This window comes from Phaenicophaeus curvirostris, chromosome 3 (assembly GCF_032191515.1).
Source record: "Phaenicophaeus curvirostris isolate KB17595 chromosome 3, BPBGC_Pcur_1.0, whole genome shotgun sequence".
Classification (NCBI taxonomy): Eukaryota; Metazoa; Chordata; class Aves; order Cuculiformes; family Cuculidae; genus Phaenicophaeus; species Phaenicophaeus curvirostris.
In genome coordinates, this window is record NC_091394.1 from 79,305,381 (window position 1) to 79,328,368 (window position 22,988).

The following is a 22,988-nucleotide window of genomic DNA, read 5'->3' on the forward strand; positions in this document are numbered from 1 at the left end:
TCTTGAGGTTTGATTTCTTTCTTTAATTCTTGGTTCTGGGGTGGTGTGCTTCAGGCAACACTGGTAACAAAGGGTCAGACAAAAGCGCTGTGAGGTAAAGAAAGATTATCACCGAAGGAAATGAGACTGCTTCTGTGAGCTGGGTGAGAGGGTCATCCTTTAATTTCTTGCATTTCAGTACAATTAACAGGTCAACAATCAATTAACAGGAGGAACCTTCTTCTTTTTCTCTTAGATCCCCATTTTCCTCCCAGTGATGATCTGAAATGTTTACTGTATGGGTGAAAAGCCTCCTTAAGCTAAATAGAACCTTTTAGTCTATACCTGGGAAGTCAATGAGAAATCAAGTTGCATCTGTGCTTTTTATACAGATATTTCTGAAGAGGTAAACTAATTGTAGGTCTCTGTCCATAACCTTGCATTTAGAACAGTGGGTGGCTGAGAGTGCAGATTGCAGAAGTATTTGGTCGAGTGCATTCCACTAAATCTTTTTGTGATTCTCTGCTAAATTTGGGTTTAAGGCAGACATATCTCAAGGGGCTGCCGTTCTCTGTGAAGTATCAATTCCTCAGTTTTCTCCCCTTCATACTTGAATATTTAGGAGTTTAACAAAGTAATTCTTCCTTTGGGGTGTATTGGCCTTAAAGCACCTGCATTGTTTAATTCTGAACTTTGTCTAAACTCTACCACCTTGCTCAGAACTAAGGCTGTCAATAGTTAGAAAGTAAAAGCATGTCCGTTCACCTTATTTTCAGAAAGCCTCTGAAGGAGATAGGCAAAATGCTCTTAAAGGCAACTCTGTAGAGATCCACTGGGTCTGCAGAATCCCTCAGACCCCGGCAGACTCTCCCCTGGGGAGCTATCATGCTTTAACTGGCTCCCCATTGAAGCAGCTGTAAGAAGTGAATGCATAAGAAATAAAGGTAATGAAAACTGACACCTTGAAAAGAAATTGAGAGTTTAATCTGCAAAGTTGTGCTTGAGGGGGCTTCCATCACGATATTCCTATGGAGTAGCAAAAAGAGAAAAAAATTAAGAAACAGCAGAGTACGATGAACTTACATAATTTTTTCTTGCACCAGGCGGTATTTATTAATTTCTTTTCTGCCACTTTACAGCACCTCTTTGCCTCTCAAAAAGAGAAAATGAAGTATACAAAACCTGGAAATCATAATAAACGTGGGAAATGCTCACAGATTATTATAAGCATGCAAGTTATGTAGTTGGTGGAGATTCTCTCCCTTCTGCTCCTGCTCAGTGATGAAGAATGGTATTTTAATAGGCAGATGGTAAAGACAATTACAGTTTGGGGCTCAGCTGGGAGTTACATCAGTTTATTGCAAATTATTAGTTGATAAATGCTTTTGTTTACAAGCAAAGTCTTAAGCAGCTTTGTAATCAGTTTATCAGCTGCAGCCTGAATTTTGACAGCTTGCCTTTGGGTATACAGTCACTTCTTTTCTGGCCGTTTAGAAATCATGCTGACCAGGCAGGCAGAATGGCAGCTCCTGTGCACCTGTATGATGCTCAGTAAACTGCTATTTCTCATTAAGCCTGTTTTGGAAGAAATCATCAAGTACTGAATCCGCTTTAATTGCTAATCCGTGTTAGGGTGTACAGCAAGAGTCTTAACTGTTTGCTCATTCATAATCTTTTTTTATTTCAATTGTGACCAGAAGTAGCTCAGTCTTGTTGTTACCATTACAGGATTTGCCTTCTGCTGTTAACAGTCTCTTATTAGATGAACAGGTAGACTGGCAGTGGTTTACACTTGTTTACTTTGGATATTGTAAATATCTTGGGAGGTGGAAATGCTTTTGATTGTCACAAGTTTTTAGTCCTTTCTACTTCTAACATCTGCTTCAAAAAGCACAACTATAATACCTGGGGTTTTTAACGCTTCTGGAGGAAATCTGCAGGTTTGGTGTGCATTTTGAGTATGCCTGTGATGGCTATTTTTTTTAAATTGTTTACTTTTTAAATAGAAAAGGCTGGGTTAGATGCTTATTGTAGCTTCTACGGTATTTACATTTTAGAACATCTTAAATATGCAAATCAACTTTTCATGCCCTTTACTTCGTTGCCTATTTAGTAAGAGGGCCACTCATTTGTCACAAAGTCTTGTTTCCATTGTAGCCAGTGTAAAAATGTTCTAATTGCTTAAGTGGGAGCAAGATTTGTTTTAAATGAAGAGGTGCTACTTCACTTCCATTGTTGTTATGGCCTAAGTAAAGTAGTTCCTGAACTGCAGCCTGTGAGCTGAACATTAAGGTGAAGAAAAGTCCAAGCTAGCTAGCAACAATAGCAACCATTTTCTCAGGGTTACAGTGCACACAACTTAATGCTCCAGCTTCAGTGCGTTATAAAAGGTGGCTTTTGTTTTACATGCAGCTGTGAGCTTCTTCTGGAGTGGCCCCTGTACTGAATAATGATCCAGATCTCTTAGCCAATATTTATTTCTTACTTTGGTTGTGCCGTTCAATAACTTCCCCATTTGTCCTTCTATTTAATGTGTTTATTTCCTTTACAAATACTACCTATCAATCCAGCTCCCTCCATATAACCCTTCCTCCCACGCGGGTACCTTTGCCATTCACCCTAAATTTGCCCAGGGGCAAAAATGAGCCCTACAATAGCAGGTGGAAGGCAGCAGAAAATCCATTGATAAGAGGTAGTGTACTCTGCTTTCTCTGTTAGAAAGAGGTGCCATTAAAGCATGTCTATTGTCTCATTTAATCACCTACTTTTTCATACACTTCAGCCTTACAAAATAACTCTGAAAAGACAATCCACAGGCATGATTGCATTTGTAAGACTACAAAAAGGTCACCTTACAGCTGTGCTGTCAGGGAAGCAGGGATTATTGGATTGCGTATATCCAATGCCCTGCTTCAGAGCAGTTGGTCCAGTTTCTCTCTCTCTGAAACCTGGTGCATCCACAAAAGCTGGGGAAAGACCGAGGATCACCTGGAAATGCCTCCTGGGAATGAGTTTCTTTGGAGAGTGCCCACTCACTGATGTTGTAAAATGCAGAAGAGCGGATGAGTTTGCTGTGACGGTTGGTCCGAGCTCCTTTGCAGTGGTGATGGGAGGGTAACATGGGTAATGTCAGCAAGCGTTTATCATTTTTTTTCAAGCTCTTTATCATTTCCTTTCTGAGGGATTAATAAATTCTGAAATAACACTCAAGTGAGACCCAATTCAAATGTAAAAATGGTGTAGCACTCATGTTCAAAACAGAGGAATTTGGAAATAAAAGGGAAAAAAAAAAGGAAGAAATTGCTAAACTTCTGACAACTCCTTCAACTTCCTTGTTTGAGTTTATGCTGAATTAAGGAAATATAACAGGTTTAGCATTAGTGACTGGCTTTAATTTCAACCTCTGAGCAGCAGACTTAACTTCTTGTGATGTGGGAGGATATTACGATTTCCAGCTTCATTCCATAAGTATTGCCATTTGTGCCAAACATTTAATAGTTTTACGCTGTGGACTGTCGTCCACCAGGAACTGATATCACCTAAGACTTTTTAGAGCCATCTAATAGAAAGATATGTATTCACTCTGATTAGCCCAGGATTTGAACGAGGGTCCCAGAAGAGATATATAAGCCTCTTAAATGCATAGAACTTCTAAGGATATGGGTTTAACTGTCTCCCCCTGTGGTAAATAAGCTGTGACAGCTCTATCAGGGGGGAAAATGGCAAATAAAATTACAACATTATTTTCCTGTGAATATTTTCTGAGCATTAATATATTTTGCCTCTTTGCCTAACAGTACTGTTAAGTGTTACACCCAGATGTTTAATTGGAGGCAACAAATAGAAATCTTCAAACTAACAAAAAGCAGGCAGACAACGGTGGAAAAACGAGAGGTGAAATCTAAGTGTTTGTGATACTCTTTCCTCCTCAGAAACAGCATGCTTAATTTGGGGTTCAACTGATCCAGCTTTTTGGAGTATTAATTCAAGAGCTACTGCAATACTGATTGTGATGTTGGCAATAGTCATACTGCAGCAAGGAAGAGACCTTCCCCTGCACTGACACAGAGATGCCAGGTTTGGTAGGTCACTCCCCTAGGATTAATATTTTCTCTTCATCAGCTATATAATGCCTGATAGTTTTAACTATAAAATCACCTGTTCAGATAAAACCACTCTCAGTTCTCAGCATGACTAAGCTGAAGTCAGGCCCAAAGCTTCAGTTGACTCAGGTGAAAGAGTAAGAGCTATATTCTGAGGGAGTATTTTTCTTCCCCTTTTCTGGCCAGACATTTTATATCTCAAAATGCAGGGATTTTAAAGCCGTCTTCTTCAGTTTGGCTAATGCCTTTAAGTTGAGTATTCTTCTGTTGTTTTGTTCTGAAAAATATTCCTTTATTTGGCAGTTTGTACAGTGAATTAAAAGCAAAGCAGGATCCATATTTTAGGCTGAACAAAAAGGTAGTAGTAGAAGTTGCAACTGAACTGGTTTGTCCACTGTATTGGTCTAGTTTAATAGAGTATAATAGATTTTACATTCTTTGCAGGCAGTGCAATGCAGGCTTATAATATGCAGCACTTTAGTTAAAGTTAAAAGTATCTTTTGGCAATATCCTCTGATTAGTAAACAAGGAAAAACAATAGAAGATGCTAGGAAATCATCTCATTAATCACTAAAACTGTTTTTTTGCAAGAATTTGAGAAACCTGAATTTGCTGGGGTGATTTTTGAGACAATTCCACAGCGAGATTGTTGCAACTGCAGCATTAAAATATATGAAAGGCAAAAATGCTGTGCAAAATATGTTTTGTGTACACATGTGAAAAATGTGAAGAATTATTTAGTAACTAGAAAGACTGTTCACAAAATGCTTTTGATTTATTGCTGTATATACCACAGATCTGTATCACTTATTCTTACATTATTTTATTCAAAAACTTGTATGAACCATGAGTTGGCATGTTGTAGAATACTGAAAAGGCATTAATCAACCTAAATAAACAAGTACATAGATCTATGTAACAACTATGAAGTAGTTAATAATTTTTTAGCAATTTTATTATAGAAAAAAGGTCTAAAAGAGTAGTGCTTAATTATCTGGACTCCTCTGTGCTGGGCTCTCTTTTGATTGTATTAATGAAGCAGCTGGCCCATTGTTTCTTTTTAATTCCTCTATTGTTTTAAGAATATGTCACAGCTCTTTATTCTTTTATCAGGTGCTGTGCAGGAGGATCCACACAATACCTCATATTCCTACTGTATTGCCAATGCACAAAGAAACCTCTACAGCATTTTTCAAAGAAGGGGCACACATAATTTATAAGTTCTGTTCCGTGTACCACTCTACTGTCAGAAATTTCAACAGTATTGGATTTGAATTAATTATAATTTTTCATTAAACAATGTGTCTACATATAGATATATGTACTTTGTTCATGTCAAAAATTAGAGATCTGCCCAGTAACTTGTGCCGCACTGAAATGGCATTCATTATGCTGAGTCGTCACAACCCCATGGGTGAGAAGCAGGAGGAACCCAAATATGAAGATCCTATCCTATTGTGATGTGCAAATTCTCCTTAAATGCTTAACCTGCAGAACAAAGGAGGGAAGATAATAAATTAACTCCAACCCCCATTACCGTTACTAAAAAGCATCAATTTTTTTTTTTTACGAATTGGAATATTTCATTGGGAGAGGAAGGTTTAATTCAGTTGAGAGTGCCTGGAAGTCCCTAAGAGTAACAGTCTGTTGTTTATATAAATTCTGATAGTCTTTTGACCCTTTTAGCAAAAAGATGTGTGTACAGGAAATGGGCTATTATGTTGTTGCAGCAACACAATTAAACACAGTAAGTACGAATTTTACTCCATGAAAGTAGTACTTCTGAATTAGCTGGCACTGAAAATTTGGTTTAATGGAAATTGCCATTCATTTCCTAAACTTCTATGAAAGATGTATGCCATTTCTGGGTCAAAAAACTGAACTCAAATTGTTCAGCATAGAAAACTGACCAGTACTTAAGACAGGAAAACTGAGATTGCCTTTGACTGTATGTTTATATTGTCATTGTGCTTCTTCAGCTGTGAAAAAAATAGCTGCACTTCCTTCCATGAAGCAGCTGTGCTCAATGGAGATGTTGCTTGTAGAGATTTGTTTTCTAAAGTAACTTTTCCTAAAAGCAACGGAGTGAATCAAGAGGCTTTATGATTCCATCCATTTTGAAGCTTTTTTTCTCCCAGTGAAGTTAGTAGAGGAGTCCTTAATATATATGTCCTTAAATATATTTTTTTTTTCAGATCGTGATCCACAGACCCCAAGTGATCACTCCTTAAATCTGCAAAAAAATTAGGGGGAAAAAGAAAAAGCCAGCCATTAGAAGGCCCACTGTGCTGGGGTCTCTGTCCTCCATGGCAGTATTCTAGAGTTCTAAGAATCAAAACAGGTGAAGGACCATCATGTTAGTCAAATCTTCAAATCAATTTACTGATTCCAAACTGGATAATAGAGGTCACTTTAAAAAAAAATCTAAAAGTAGAAGGGAAAAATGCACAAAGCATTTTTTAAAAAAGCAAGTATATCTTGTATTTTTTAAAAAAGCAAGTATATCTTGTATTTTAGATGTGTATCCTACATAAAATAAAGTTTTGTATTAGCATGCATATCTACCACAACAGTACCCCTTATTCTCAATACAGAAGATAGAGCATTACTGTATCTAAGTATGATTTAATTGGTTCAATTTACTATATATTTTTTATACTAAGTATGGTTCCATATCTTGATGAGCCCAGACGTAGTTGCGCTTGTGGTTTACAGCATCCTATTGCTTGCGTTTTATTATTTTTACAAAGCAAATGTCTATCAATCATAGAGATAAATTAGAAAAAAATGTGCAAACATGACACATCACTAAGATTTTTCCAGCATGCTATGTAATTATTAACCTGATTTCTGCCATTGAAAGAAGCCATGAATTACAGATAGCATGCATGAAGTTAAATGCTTTTATATTAGATACATTTTGCTTATACAGTATTCTATAGGTATGGCCATACAATATAATTGAAGCTTTGTCAGCTCTGTAGCCTAGCAACAGATAATACTGTTAGGTTACTGAATTGCTCCTGGTTGACAAGTAGGGAGTATTTTTGTATTTATCATGTTTGCTAATGATGGGATCCTTTCCAAAAGGCTTGTCTTAATCTTAATTAGAGTTTATCACCAGAGGTCTGCATGACATTGTGCAGACACTGATTTCATAAATAATAAAAAGTGCAAGTGAAAAATTTGGCAGGAGAAGAAGATATTTAAGACCACTGATTCTTCTAAGAGCAGCATGAATTTCCAAAATGTAATCAAGTTTGAACTGTGACTCTATTCTTTATTATCAAAACTTGCAGTACACTCCACTGCAGTTTTGACAGCAATTATGAGTATGATTTATAAGCTTCCTGTTAGGAACCAGATCTGTTTGCACAAGAATCTTGATCATAAACATTGCAAAGAACAGTAAGTCCACAGTTTTTCAGGGACATCAGGACCTTACTTTTCCTTTGCATAGAAAGTTGGTTTGTTGGGTTTTGAGTTTTTTTGGTAATTTAAGGCTGGGGGAAGTTCAAGCTGCAGAAATTTTTGCAGTGAAAGATGCAGACAAAGCAGAGAATCCTGAAATAACCTTTCAATTTTGTGGAAACTCTGAAGGTATCAGATAGCTGCTTCAGTGCCTGATGTCATTTGATAAAGAACTCATGCCAATGCAAATGGAATGTAATTTTTTGCTCTAGTTTGCACAACATAATATTCTTTAACTTTCTCGACTTTTGATGATTAAATGAGCATTTCTAATTCCTTGCAACATAAGCTAGAAACTAATTAACTATGTGATGTTTACAGACATTTTTATTCTGTTCTTCTGCTTGACATGTATTTGTTCTGTATCACATAAATTTCTTTGATTTAACTATAGATAAAAAACAATATGTTGAAGCTCAAGAAGATTATTTTCAATTTCGCAGAGTCAGAACTAGACTTGTAGAGAAAACAGCCTCTGCCAGGTTTTCTGCAGGCTATTTCCCTGACTGTGCAGTAGAAAAGTCAAGAAGACTTATCTTCCACTGTGTTCCTGCTATGCATGAAGGCTAGTATGTTGGCATTCACTGCATTAAGGGAAATAAAGTCATTTACATCTTTCAAAACAGCAGATATTGCCATGCCCTGTGCAAGCAAGCATAGAAGGAGACATGAGGGAGCTGTACTGTGTCCTGTCCCTGTGGGTGACTATTGTTGCAGAGGTGGCATTCTGTATTTCCAGTAGCTGGAGGAATACATTATTTCAGAATTCATCTGGGGATTTAACTTAGTGCAATGTCATGTACTCATGAAAACATGGATATCTATGTCATGATCGCTTAAATACCTCATTTTCTGTAGGGTGGGATGAAAGAAAACAAAATAAGAGTATCATTCTTGGATCTAAATCATTCTGGGCTGAAGGTTTGCATTCAAATGCAGGAGCAGATTAAAGTTCTGTCTTTCTAGTTTCCTTTAATATGCCAAGCTAGAGACTGCTCTTCTTCCAAAGCTGTCACACATCCCACTCATCTGTGCCTGCTGTAGGTGTGACAGCCTCCAGGAGCTGGGTGGAGCAGACACCCAGGTCACTGCCCGCGTCAGCTGTGGGCGTTTAATCTGCTGCTAAACGTGAGTCAACACCCCAAGGAGCTCTAACACCCGAAGACTGAGTCAGCCTTTTAGCTGATCCAGACTGATTGCAGCTGGAGATCCAGTAATCAACTACACTTTTTTTTCCCACCCCCAAGGGTAGAGCATGTCAAGATGTTTGCTGGGATAGAGGAAGTCAGTTGGTTCTTCTATAGTGATTCATTTTATATATTTTTTAAGAAATCCAGTGAATAATACAGTCTAGGAAGAGCTCTTATTCTATATTAAAATATACTAAACCATTCCAGTTGATTATTATACCTTCTGTATATAAATAAAGTAGAAGTGCCTGTTAATAATAGAAACCCTGGTCCTCACAGAAGATGTACTATGTGGTGTTTGCAGTGAGAGTACCCAGTTTCAGATTCTCAAATTGCAGTGTGTATATCACGCATTTTTATCTATGAGATTAATTAAGTATGCTTTAGGAATTTAGCCTAGTTCTCTTTTGGACAGGTTTTGTACTAGTTTAACTCTGAAGGCTTCTGTATGCTTACTCCTGACTTACATCAGGCAGTAAGTCAGACTGTACTTTTCAAATGTTTGAATTCCTGCTTGGGCATTAGGATTCTGCATTTGTAGACATTTATGGTAGTATCCTCACATTTCATCTTCTTATTCTTTGGAGGCAATTAGTCAGATTTGCACCATTTAATGCTGTCATTTTGGAGGGTAGTAAACCTTAGTATGCTTTGATCTAATCACAGTAAATTGTTTATAAACTTCGGGGCCACCTTCAACCACTGTATTACCAAAGGATGAATACAAAGATACGTTTCTGCTTTGAAACTTTTACACCACTTTGAGGTCAGGAAGCTTAGCTTTATTTTTCTACTGAAACACATTGTCACTGATGCTGTTTTGTTTGCTCATCTTTGAAAGCTAATAGACTGGTTTAATTAATTGTCCAAGATTTCTCTAAAACAATGTCCTAATTCTTCCATTTAGCTGTGGCATATCATACACTGTTGTTATCTCCTCTACCAGATTTTTGCAACAAGTTGTTTTAAAACTATAATCTCTTTGAGGGGAAAAAAATGAAGTGCAGTTGAAAAGGCAGTTATGCCGAAAGATAAACACAGCAATATTACTTATCAAAACGAGTACAGTTTTTGCTTGCCTAATGAATACAACATATAGCTTTTTCTATATATACAAAACCTGAGGAAAAAAAAGCTTTATAACATATAAAGTATGCAACGTTATTTCGGGCATAACTGTATTGGATATGTATCTAGGCCTGAGAGTGTAGATAACACAATATAAGTGCTTTGCCTGTCTAAACATGTTAAATAAATGAGCATTCACTATCACATTCAAATACATTAGTAGATGTACTCGCATAGTTAATTTTCTTTTTAATGCACTACACGTGACATTTGCAGCACAGAGCTATAGTGTATCTTACTGTTTGATGAAAATTCTTCCACCTCTCCCCCCGTTTTAAACAAACCTTTATTTGAATAAGCCTTTATGAAACAGATCTTTGGCATATCTTCTCTTCAGGAAGTTCAGTCAGTGTAAGCAGAGATAAAGCAGTCATGTTACGAATAATATTACATAAGGGAAGATTTTTTAGAGAAAGAGGGTGGCAAACATAACGGAGGGGAAGAACGCCCTGAAGAGGAAATCTCATTTCTTTTTTTACAGCTGTTTGGTTTTATTGTGCTATGATTTGTTATTCAAAATAAAACAAACTTGGAGTTATAAAAAAATACACGGCAAGTTTGGTGAAAAGTAATGATCAGAAAAGTGCCATATAAAGTATTTTCACCTACATATTAATTTTCATTAGGAAACAAAATGAAAAATTAAAATGAATATACATACTGTATATGAAAAGTACTCCAATATTTTTATTCTTATATACTGAAAAATTGTATGTTGATACATGTAAGGCAGTAAAAGTGAACATTATATGCCTCTTTACCTTGAACAAATCATCAAAATTTTAAAAAGAGTGTGAAGATATGGCACCAATGTTTTCAGTTCTGGAATCTGATATCATCAATTAAATTTTTCTGCCTTTGTGTTTCCCGTAGGAGGGCAGCTTTGGTGTACCACAACCAAGGCCATCTCAGAGGGTGAAGAGCTGATTGCCTTTGTTGTAGATTTTGACTCAAGGCTGCAAGCTGCTAGTCAGATGACTCTCACAGAAGGGATGTATCCTGCACGCCTGCTGGACTCAATACAATTGCTCCCTCAACAAGCTGCAATGGCATCTATTTTGCCCACGGCTATTGTGAACAGTAAGTGATGAATACTATTCCCTGGTGTTTTTTAAAATAGCAGTACTTTAAGGGACACATGAATAGCTAATACAGTGATAGTGAATTCAAGACCACAGAAACCACAGGACTTAAAACCCAGAGCTCAAAGCCTGCTTTTGTTTCCCCATCATCTCAGATGAACTCGCAGACATAAAAGGAGGAACAAGAGTGGTCTGGTGTCTGGGCTTTGCAAGAGCTTCACCCAGACTACCTTACCTGCCCTCCTGTGGAGGTTCTGCGATTGCTCCCAGAGGCGATTAGGATCAGAAACTGTTAAAAGAGTAGACAAGATAGAACTGTTAGCTCCAAAGTCCAGACTCTGCTGCTCAAGTAAGCTTCTTGCTTATGGCTGCAGCTTCTGGTAATAATTCATGATACTCCACAGAAAGAAAGAACACATCTCTTCAGTGGCTGTTTCGAAATTCAGAAGAGATCACACCTTATAGAAGCCCTGATTTATTGTAGTATCTCCACTCAGTGTGGCTACCTAAAAATGTTTTTACGTCCTCTGGATATCAATAGACCCTATTGTGGACAAAAGATAGCATGCAGTTAAGTGCTGTCTTTGAAGTGAGTGGATGGACATGAGTACATGTAAAGTCACTTCCTGAACTGGGAAAATTCAGCTTAAATTAAATTTTATTTCTTTAGCTTTTTCTTCTTATTGCTTTTTATCTTTATACAGCCCTAGTTCCTCATCCTCCTCTATAAGTACTTTTCAGATATGTTAGCTGTTACCATGATCCTCCCCAGTCATCTCTTAGACCATATTGCACATCCTTAACTCTCAGTGCTTTGTAAGCTTGTCTGGTTAGACCCCATGTTGGTGCACTTCCCCATGCTTCCCATGATTTTTAAGTATCGTAATTAGATACAGTAAACTACTGAACACAGTATTTGCAATGCGAATGCGCACACGGACACATAATCTGCCACTCAGGCTTATGCCAGAGAACACTCTGTATTGAATAGTCACAGGCTTTGAATTCTACAGACAGGACTAGTTAAAATACCTGTGGTAACATCTTTCATTCTGTTTTTTCCTGGTTTTGGTTTGTTGGTTGGTTGGCTGGTTTGGTTTTGTTGTTATTGGGGTTCTTACATATTTGTTGTTTGTCTCTTTTAAAAGATAAACCTCAAATGTCCAAGTCCTCCCTTTTAAGGAGTGAGTTGGCAGCAACCTTTAGCTAAGCACATTTTTTTTTTTGCCCTAGCAGTGGGGCTGCTATGAGCTGACACACCTGTTCACAGAATGAGCAGTTAGTGTCTTACAAGACTTTTCCAAAAGAAGGTGTCAGAACCCTCTGAAATGGACCACCAATTACCACAGTTAGGGCAAAACAGTGTGCAGCCAGTAGCTGCAAGGGGGCTACCAGGGAGAGAATTACCTAGCCTGAAGGGCAATGATCCATTCACAGCTTACTTCAACTGAGGATGTATTTTTGGGCAAATCAACAGGAGGCCAGCTCTGGGCTTTGGCAAAATAGTCAGATTTCTACAGCATCAATTTTCTGGAAACACCTTTGCTGCCAGCACTGCCTTCTGCAGAGCCCTGGAAAGCCACACTGATCATTGCTACTTCTGCTGATAAGAGGTGTCTAGGTTTATGTTTCATCAGGTTTTGCTATATGGGGTTAGCAGCAACTTAGAGTGACCTCTGTACTCTTAACTCCAGTCACACTGTCCAGAACTTTCCATCCCAGTTTTGACGCTGTCTCTGACTAGACAGGGCTATTTCCACATTTCATTGTTGAGCTGCTGAAATTCAGTTTCTTCAGTAAAGTCTCAAGCCAGAAGTGAGTCCAATAGTATGCATCTCTAGATTTGTACTAAGACATCTCTTAACCATTCATTCACTAGATCTCTGAAAAAAAAATGAGTTTCTAGAAAAATTAAGTGTTATAGGGTGGGATTTTTTTAAAGTTTCCTAACACCTGATCTATTGAAGATGTCCCAACTCACTACAGGGGGATTGAACTAGATGACCTTTAAGAGTTCCTTCCAAAATGATCTGTTCCCTTATTTCATGATTCTATGGATTTGTATTTGAAAAAAATCAAAACTAGAATATCGCCTTTGGCTCATTCAGCTTGCACTTTAATATTTCATCTCCTGAATTGATCCACTGAAATATTTGGACACTATAATTTGAAATAAATTGAAATATTTTGCTTTTAAAGAATTGAAACATTAACTTAAAGTCACCTTTATCTATTTTCATAAAATCATGGATTTGTAGAATCATTATGATTGGAAAATACCCTTAAGGTCATCAAGTATTTTGCATCACTTTAGGGGAATAATAGTTTCAGATCCCATCCTTATGCATTATTCTTCCTGGAATTCCATCTTCCCACCATGCAAGATGCCTCAAATGTATTTCCTCTGCATGGCACGTAATGGGAGTCACATATTCATAGTACATAACTGGAGCTACAGACTGTCCAGGCCATCTAGCCTGTAGGAAATAAAGATGGCTGGAAGTCAAATTCATTAAAATAATCAGAAAGTTCAATTCTGTGGTGAAATGCAGTCAAAATAATTCAAATAAGACATGTTTCCCATATCAGAATATCCTATTACTTCTTTTGGGCTTTCTCTTCTGTTAAAGCCTCAATGGTTCAACTTTTTTTCAACCATTTGAAGCCAAAACCAAATGCTGAAATGTCAGTTTTCACATGAGATGAACATTTCAAATGATGCAAGTTCAAGCAGTAATGTTTTAATAGTGTTGTATAGTGGAATACTGACTGCTACATTAAATGCTTGTGTCTTAAATTCATATACAATTATTCAGTGGCAAAGAGAAAAAATAGTAAGTAGTGGTGAAAATATGCAAATTCACGTGCAGAAAAATAGACAAGCATGAGCAATGTAGTCAGGCAAGGAAACTAAGCAATGTAAATTTTGAGAGTATTTGTAGATATTTAACAAATAAAAGACTCAACCATTTCAGTGGGTTGGAGTCTTCAACTTTGCTCACACAGAGGAACTGGAACAGAGTAATAGTCCTATGCACATCAATATTTGAAAATAAATATAAGTTGTCATGAATGATAATGAATTATATCATCAGCTACACATGTCATGTTCTCAGAGCAGCCAGCCATTCTTCAAGACTAAGTTAATTACAGTCACTAGCATTTTTTTACATACTAAAGTCAGTGGGAGTTTTGATGTTGCCCAGATACATTTTGCTGTTGACTCTAATTGCCCATTCTCTGATCCTGAGGTCAGCTGGCACAGTCTAGAAGTGCTCATAATTTTATCCTCTCTTAGTCTCAAAAACAGGTGAGAAGTGTTCAAAACAATTGCAGGGAGTGATCCTAGGCATGTGGTAACTCCTGAACTTTATGTAAGAATCAGGAAGGTGTTAATTGACTTAAGCCAAAGGTGTGGAAGGGACCATTCTTATGTTTTAACAATATGAACAAGAAGTTCCAGTGGTCTAGTCTAGACCCCATCACAATTAATTTACTAGTGTACACATACTCTAAAGGCCTGTCATCTCTTCTTTCTTAGTAATAGCATTACAAGTTCAGCTTTCAAAAAGATCAGACAGGTCTTTTGTCCTTCTGAGGTGGACACAAAACATGTACTGTGTAGGTATCCTTCTGACGATATGAACAACTGAATATCTATCTACTCTGTGTACATACGTAGTATGCATTATTAATCTTCACTTGAGTGAAGTGTGTAGCCTTCAGTATGTGATCAAAATATCTACTCCCTCTGCTGCTGGGAGCCACTCTGTGCAACCTCTGCATTGTCTTCTCCTCAAAGAGGATGGTGACACTTTGGGGTAGAAACAATGAAAAATTGCATTATTCTTAGCAAGTAGCCATTTTGCATAATGAAAAGTGGAATAGTAACAATTTACCAAAAATAACAGGGCAAAAATAGGTTAGAAATGTTAACTTCTAGTATTAATAACACAGGAACCCAGGAAATAAACATGCTACTTAGTATAGTGTTACATTCAACACTGTAGGACCTTAAGGAAACATAATCTAATCTGGCCTCCTGGATATCAAGGCAACAGGATTTTACAGTAATAACTCTATAAGCATTCTGAAAATACGCATTCTTCAGAATGATCTTGAATTAGCACCCAAAAATTCCAGGAAACAATGTTGGAAAGACCTCCGCACACAGAAGAAATCCCACAGTTGATAGATGTTACCTATTGTGTAGTGATGTATTAGAAATACAGCTTAATTCTTGACTTACTACTATATATTCATAACAAACAATTAATTTAGTTTCATTATTTAAAAAAATTGTAAACCAACAACTTCTACTTGTTTTTTTTTAAATTAAGTGTTTTTTTAAATCCCCTTTTGAAAGAAACAACTGTCTCCCATGCTTAGTCTCTCACCTGCAAGTGACATTTTAGTAAGCCCATGGCTCTGTTTCAGTATTGTATTAAATAAGCATGTGTTTAATGGGAAAGTGAGGGGAATTAATCCAGCTGTGTTAATTGGTTGGCACTGAGTGCACTGTGGCTAACCTGCATCTGGTTATATTTGCTTGTAGAGGACATATTCCCTTGCAAATCCTGTGGCATTTGGTATCGAAGTGAGCGGAACCTGCAAGCCCATCTCATGTACTACTGCAGTGGGAGGCAAAGAGAGGGTCCGCACCTGTCAGAGGAGAACGAAGATAGTGCTCAGCAGATATCCAGTGTCTGCCCCTTTCCACAGTGCACCAAAAGTTTTTCTAATGCAAGAGCTCTGGAAATGCACCTTAATTCTCACAGTGGTAAGTACCACGTATTTTCCTGTATCTTCTAGATTTAGCTGTCTGAAGAATTATTCACTATAGACATGTGGTGGATTGATGTCTCTCCAAATATATGTAAGCACTCAGTGTAGATACTACCAAGATGTCAGTGGTTTCTGACATGTGTTCTACACCAAGCATCTCTTCCCAGGTAACCAGCATCATTTCTCTTACCTACTAATCCTTATTTGAATGCTGCCTTTCCCTTAATCTGTGTATACATGCATACAGGCAGCATTTCTTTACTGGTGAAGGGATGCTCAGGCATCCAGACACAGTTAGACTGCTGCTGCTTTGTCTCTTGTTCCATCAGTTACTTCAGGATTCCATTCACCGAATGTGAGTCTGCTGGAATACAATCTCTACCTACCTTGTTTTGATGCTGAATGGAGAAATACACATTGCCAGAGAGCAAGTCCTTCTGAAATAAGATGTTGGAGTCTTAGAGTAAGCTTCTTAGGCAGGAGGCTTTGAGGACCAGGGTCCAGAACTCTGTGTGCTTTTCCCGGGACACTTATTTCATAAAAACTTTTTGTTCCATAACCACATTCTTTTCCCTACTTATAACACAGGGATAGCATTTTCTTTTTCCATGTTGTCAGAAGTGTAGTACCAGATAAATGGAAACCGGGATTACGAAATTTGTGAGATTAAAAATCTGGAACTCATCAGTAATCTTATCTCCCTTTCCAAAGGTCCTTTGAGTGTGCTGTTTGAATTTGTTTTGAATTAGGGCTGGTAACACAAGTTATGAGTTTGCAGAACATTCTGCACTGGAATTTTCAGTAACAAAGAAAACCTACAAATAAGAAAGGCTGCAGTGTCATGGGTTATGGGTATGTTGGCTGTCTGCTGTACAGAGCTGTGTCTGGCACAAGGGCCTGATCCTTCAGCTAAATGGATGGAGTATAGAACATACTAACGTGTATTTAATTCACAGAAGAAAGCCTTATTTACCTGCAGTAAAAAAAATTCCTGGGGGAGTGGTAGTCTGCTCTGTGGGCTTGGTGAAGTGAAAACTGTTCCTCTGATACTTGGGCAGCAATTCCAAGTCTAGAAGATATCGTGTTGACTTGGAGTAGTTTGATACCTCCCAGAACAGGACTAGAAGAGCACTGAGTGAGAAACTTCCTTATGTAGACAACACAGGCTACACATAGCCATTCATTTAGAGGTCATTTTTTTTTTTGCTTCCAGATCTTAACTTTGAATATCAGGCTGTTGCCATTCTCTGTCTCTTGCCTAGCATATATTTCACTGTTCAGTGAACCAGCAGAACAGTAGGAACAGCTTCAACAAGAGCAGGTGAACGCAGCCCAGCATGTCTTACAGCCTAGTAATTAAAAAAAGGTACTCTTGGAAGATAACAAATTCATTTCTCCCCATGTAGAGAAAAATTCTGAAATCTTAGCCATCGCGTAAAAGGGTTGCTTCAGCTCTTTGCATTTAGTGACATACCATTGGCTTACATGTCGAGAGGGTTTTCAGGCATGACCTATGAGTGACTGTTTTCTTGCAATGTAGAGATAAGCATCTGTGTTCATTTAAAGACATAGGTCTGAGAACCTGCTGAATTTCCAGTAAGAAACTTCAGGTATTTCTTATATCAGAGACTAAAAGTCAGGCCTTCCTCTTCTCTTTAGTTATAAACCAGTCAGATCAGTCATTCCTGCTCTCTTTCAGATCCTGTCAGTCTTTATTTTTCTATATAGATTATCACAAGTTATAACAGCTTCTGCAGTAGGAATGAAACATTCTTTTTCCAAATGTCCTGTAAGCTAGTGCTGTGTTTGCTTAAACTTCTGTTACTGTTCCCACTGTGGGCTGCAGCAGACTCACACCACTGAAGCATGGAACTGTGACTGAAATGCAAAGTCCATAGAGATATTTCGTTGTGATTATATCAAATGATATGGAAGCATGTGAAACACCATCTCCTGGCTAAATCTTCATATGGTCTCCTGGTGGAAAAGTGCCTGATAGGGAGCAAGCTCTGATTGAAGTGCTGTGTGTCTCCTCAGCTCCCTTCTGGCCTCTGAGGCCAAGAGTGGTTCAAATTCAATGTCGCATACAACTTAGGGAGTCACTGATGCTAGGGGAGAAGTGAGAAACTCTGTACAATTGAATGACTTCCCACAGACTGAGCCACGATATTCTTGCAGCTTTATAGCATCCAACTACAATGAACCTAGTTTACCTGACCAAGCCATGGTATATATATGTGTGTGTGTGTGTGTGTAGGCAGAACAAATGTTCATTTCATTCCAAATATCATCCCTACCAATATTTTTTATAATCTAACAGGGAATCAGAATTTCTGTTGGTGCAGTAAAGAAATTAGGTCTTCTTTCTTTTTAAAGAATTTTCAGTTTCAAAATACTATGAAATAGGATTTTTTTTATGTTTCAGCAGTGATTGTAAGATGGCTTTGAGTGTACTGCTCTTGATAGAAAAGACTGTAATGATTTCATGAGGAAATGTGATGTGTTACAGCAGTAGTTGCCTACGGACATTATATATGGAAACTAAAATGGTGAAGCCATGTCTTACTTGTCCTTCTCCCTTCACAATGAAGGCAACACATCAGTCCTTTCTGATGAGGATAGATCGGTGTCCTGTTCCCATGCTACAGCCAATTTGTGCATGCAAAGAGCTGTTCATCAATAATGCTTAAAATGCTACTTCTGCTCTGTCTGTGGGTTTCAAGCACTTTGAGTTTGAGTGCTGTTCCTCAAGCCACATCATAACTTTGAGCCTCTTGACCTTGATGTGCTTTCTGTGCATTTGAAATTACCAGTGATTGTGTATGGGGAACATTGTGTCTCCCTTAGTTAAAACTGTAATTTCTAAATCTTTTCATTTAGAATAAGTCCAGTCTATTTTTATCCTTTCCCTTGTTCCTTTCATCTCTGCTGAATGCATGCAGACGCTAAGGCTCTCCAAAGAAGAGCAGAAGTCTGGGAGTATCCTCTAGCAGTTCAAGGAAAGAAATTCTGAACCAATTCAAATATTTTCAGAGTGACTAATGCCATCCCATTAGTAGGAAAATAGTTTGTTCTCACTGTGTTTGTACTTTCTGTGCAACTGATTTTCTAGTAACATTCATAAAGGGCAAAATGATCACTTTATTTGTCTTTTCTGTAGGAGTGAAAATGGAAGAATTTCTCCCACCTGGTGCCAGTCTGAAATGCACAGTTTGTACTTACACTGCAGACTCAGTGATTAACTTTCATCAGCACCTGTTCTCGCATCTTACTCAAGCTGCCTTTAGATGCAATCACTGCCATTTTGGCTTCCAGACTCAGAGGGAGCTACTGCAGCACCAAGAGTTACATGTCTCTGGCAACAAGATTCAAAGAGAAAGTGATATTGAACACTCTCCAAGTGGAAATGAAGAAGGTTTACAGCCAGCAACGGACCTGTTGAGCAGAAATGATGTTCCCCAGAGCCAAAAGACCATGCAGACTAAAGATGCAAGTTCTGATACAGAGCTTGATAAATGTGAAAAAAAGGCTCCACTTTTCCTTCCAAACCAGAGGCCAGAAACCCAGCCTGCAACAAATAAGCAGAGTTTTTCATACACTAAAATAAAATCTGAACCATCCAGTCCAAGACTTGCTTCATCGCCAGTTCAGCCTAATATTGGTCCTTCTTTCCCAATGGGACCTTTTCTTTCCCAGTTTGCTTTTCCCCAGGACATCACTGTGGTTCCTCAGGCTTCAGAGATATTAGCCAAAATGTCTGAACTGGTCCATCGAAGACTGAGGCATGGAAGTAGCAATTATCCTCCTGTAATTTACAGTCCTTTGATGCCCAAAGGGGCTACATGTTTTGAGTGTAACATAACATTCAATAATTTGGACAACTATTTGGTACACAAAAAGCACTACTGCAGCAGCCGATGGCAGCAGATGGCAAAGTCACCAGATTTTTCCAGTGTTCCAGAAAAAATGTCAGAAGCTGTAAGTCCTAGTAATGGTCAAAGTTCTATAAACATCCTGAATGCAGCTCCTCACACATCAGATCCAGAGAATCAGCTTCTGCAGACATCTTGCATAAACTCTTCCAATGTTTTAGATTTGATTGGGCCAAACAATAAAAGTCATGAAAAAGACTTTACAGCGCAATCAAAGAAGTTGTCAACTGCAAGCAATGGCGATGAGAAGATAAATGGAAAACCTTCTGATGTGAAGAATCCCAGTGCTCCTCTAGTAGAAGGGGAAAGTGATCCTAACAAGACTACATGTGAAGCTTGTAATATTACTTTCAGCAGACATGAGACGTACATGGTCCACAAGCAGTATTACTGTGCCACTCGCCACGATCCCCCACTGAAGAGGTCTGCTTCCAACAAAGTGCCTGCCATGCAGAGAACAATGCGTACTCGGAAGCGAAGAAAGATGTATGAGATGTGCCTACCAGAGCAAGAGCAAAGGCCACCACTAGTTCAACAGCGGTTTCTAGAAGTGGCTAATCTTGGCAATCCATGTACATCTACTCAAGAGTCAACAGAGGGCCTTGGAGAATGTTACCATCCACGATGTGATATCTTTCCAGGAATAGTCTCAAAGCATCTAGAGACATCACTGTCTATTAACAAGTGCGTTCCAGTTTCAAAGTGTGATACTCCCCACTCCACTGTGTCTTGCTTGGAGATGGATGTGCCAATAGATCTCAGTAAAAAATGCTTACCCCCATCAGAGAGGACCTCCACTTCTCCCAAAAGGCTGCTGGACTACCATGAGTGCACTGTATGCAAGATCAGTTTTAACAAGGTAGAGAATTACCTGGCTCACAAGCAGAATTTTTGCCCTGTCACTGCCCATCAGCGTAACGACCTGGGACAACTCGACAATAAGGTATTTCAAAACCCAGAAAGTGAAAGGAACAGCCCAGATGTCAGCTACGAAAGAAGCATAATCAAATGTGAGAAAAATGGAAACTCAAAACACTCCTCTCCTAATGGAAACTTATTTTCCACACACTTAGCAACACTTCAAGGACTAAAAGTCTTTAGTGAAGCCGCCCAGCTTATTGCTACAAAAGAAGAAAACAAACATTTGTTTCTTCCACAATGCCTCTACCCTGGAGCAATAAAGAAAGCTAAAGGAGCAGATCAGCTTTCTCCTTATTATGGAATAAAGCCAAGTGATTACATTTCTGGTTCTCTCGTCATTCATAATACTGATTTAGATCAAAGCACAAATACAGAAAGTGAATCTCCTAAAGGCCAGGCGCCTTCAAATGGATGTGCTGTACAGAAGAAAGAGTCTCTTCCGCTATTGCCAAAAAACCGAGGCATGGTAATAGTTAATGGGGGACTGAAACAGGAAGAAAGACCTGCTGCAAACCCACAACAAGAGAACATTTCCCAGAATCCTCCACATGAAGATGGGCACAAGTCTCCTTCTTGGATATCTGAGAATCCTTTAACTGCAAATGAAAATGTCTCTCCAGCAATTCCTACAGCAGAGGAACAGTTGTCTAGTATAGCTAAAGGCGTGAATGGTTCTACCCAGGCCCCAACCAGTGGAAAGTATTGCCGACTGTGTGACATCCAGTTCAACAATCTTTCAAACTTTATAACTCATAAGAAGTTTTATTGCTCGTCACATGCAGCAGAACATGTCAAATGAAACAATCAGCCACCTTCGGTATCTGTGTTTAGGATATTGTTCCATACAGTCTAAAGAAAGCTGTTTGAATTACATCTGGACAATCAGGAGATTTCACTATTGCTGAGTTGAAGACTTAAAGGTGGAATTTCATTACAGTCCATTAGTAAAGTGTATTATTGGTGCCATTTTCAAAAATATTAATTTATTTTACCAGCAGTATTCATAGCTGTAGTTATGTTATTTTTTATTTAAAAACTTTATATTAAAGTCATTTGTAATGTTATTGTATAGTTATTGTGTAGCACATATGGTTTGCACTGTATAGTAGATTTTAAAGAAAATAGTCACAAACAATACAGAAAAGCATTTTAGAAATAGCTTCCAAAGCACTTGTGTATCCTGATTTTTTTTCTTATATGCTGTTGCAGCTATATTGTATATGCTAAAATATAACTTGCAAAGAAGTTTCAACTATGCTGTAAAGTTCGCCTTAAAAATTTCAATTTTTTTGAACAATTGGGCTGAGTTTGCTCTTTATATTTTAGCAGATACAGTACCTTAGTCATTAGGCTTTGCATTTGTATGTAGCAGTATGTTTCTGTACACTTTCTTAATCTGAAACGTACGTTAAATGAAGATGGCAAATTTTTCCTTGTATAGTACTTGTATTTTCTTTCGCTGATGCATCTCTGTCTCAATTTTTAAACCTTTGCTGTTAAATGCAATACTTTATAAAGAATGAACAAAATTACTGGAAGCAGTATTGTAAGTAATGAGGTCATATCAATCAGTTTTATCTTTTGAAAGGCACAGTCTAAAACAAAACCCTAAACTCAATGCTGCAATTATGAATCTAATTCATATATAAGATATATTTAAATATAAGAGTAGCAATACTGCAACTGGTGATCACAAAGATAATGTTCTACTTCTGATAGAAATAATTTCTCAACAAATGTTGTTACTATGCATGTATATGGATGGAATAAAATTCCAGATCATTGGAGCTGTTTGGCGGTAATTTCTTTAATTTTTTTCATTTTGTTTTTCCAGAAGGATTTATTGTTCACTAACTGTAAAGAAGCTCTTGAGAACTGGTTGACATTGCCCCCTTTTCGATGGGAGCAGTATTCAAAGAGAAACTGAGTACAAAGAGTGCCTCCACTTTGAGGTCCTTGCTGACATCTACTAACACAACTAAGTCTAAGACAACCTAATGAATCATAGAATCATTTAGGTTGGAAAAGACTTTTATGATCATGGAGTCCAATTGCAAACCTAACACTGTGAAGTCCACAAGTAAACCATGTACCTGAGTTCCACATCTATATATCTTTTAAGTACCTCCAGGCATGGTGACTCAACTGCTTCTCCGGGTAGCCTGCTCCAGGTGCTTGACAACCCTCAGTGAAGTAATATTTCCCAATATCCAACGTAAACCTCCCCTGGTGCAACTTGAGCCCATTTTCTCTCATCCTGTTGCTTGTTATTTGGGAAACCAACACCCACCTCACTAAAATTCCTTTCAAGTAGCTGTAGAGAGAGATGAGGTGCCCCCCTTAGCCTCCTCTCCTCCAGACTAAACAACCCCAGTTCCCTCAACTGCTCTGCATAAG

General features: G+C 38.1%; 1 protein-coding gene across 2 annotated transcripts in view; it reads left to right on the forward strand.

Moving 5' to 3' along the window:
• ZFPM2 (zinc finger protein, FOG family member 2) overlaps positions 1–22,362 on the forward strand; it is a 305,780-nt gene extending 283,418 nt beyond the window's left edge. For both annotated transcript variants that reach the window (XM_069854516.1, XM_069854517.1), the window contains 3 exons: positions 10,745–10,951; positions 15,509–15,733; positions 18,899–22,362. In XM_069854516.1, coding sequence (XP_069710617.1) covers positions 10,745–10,951; positions 15,509–15,733; positions 18,899–21,390 — 2,924 coding nt within the window. In that variant the 3' untranslated portion in view covers positions 21,391–22,362. The remainder of the gene's footprint in view (positions 1–10,744; positions 10,952–15,508; positions 15,734–18,898) is intronic.
• Positions 22,363–22,988: the final 626 nt, after the last annotated feature.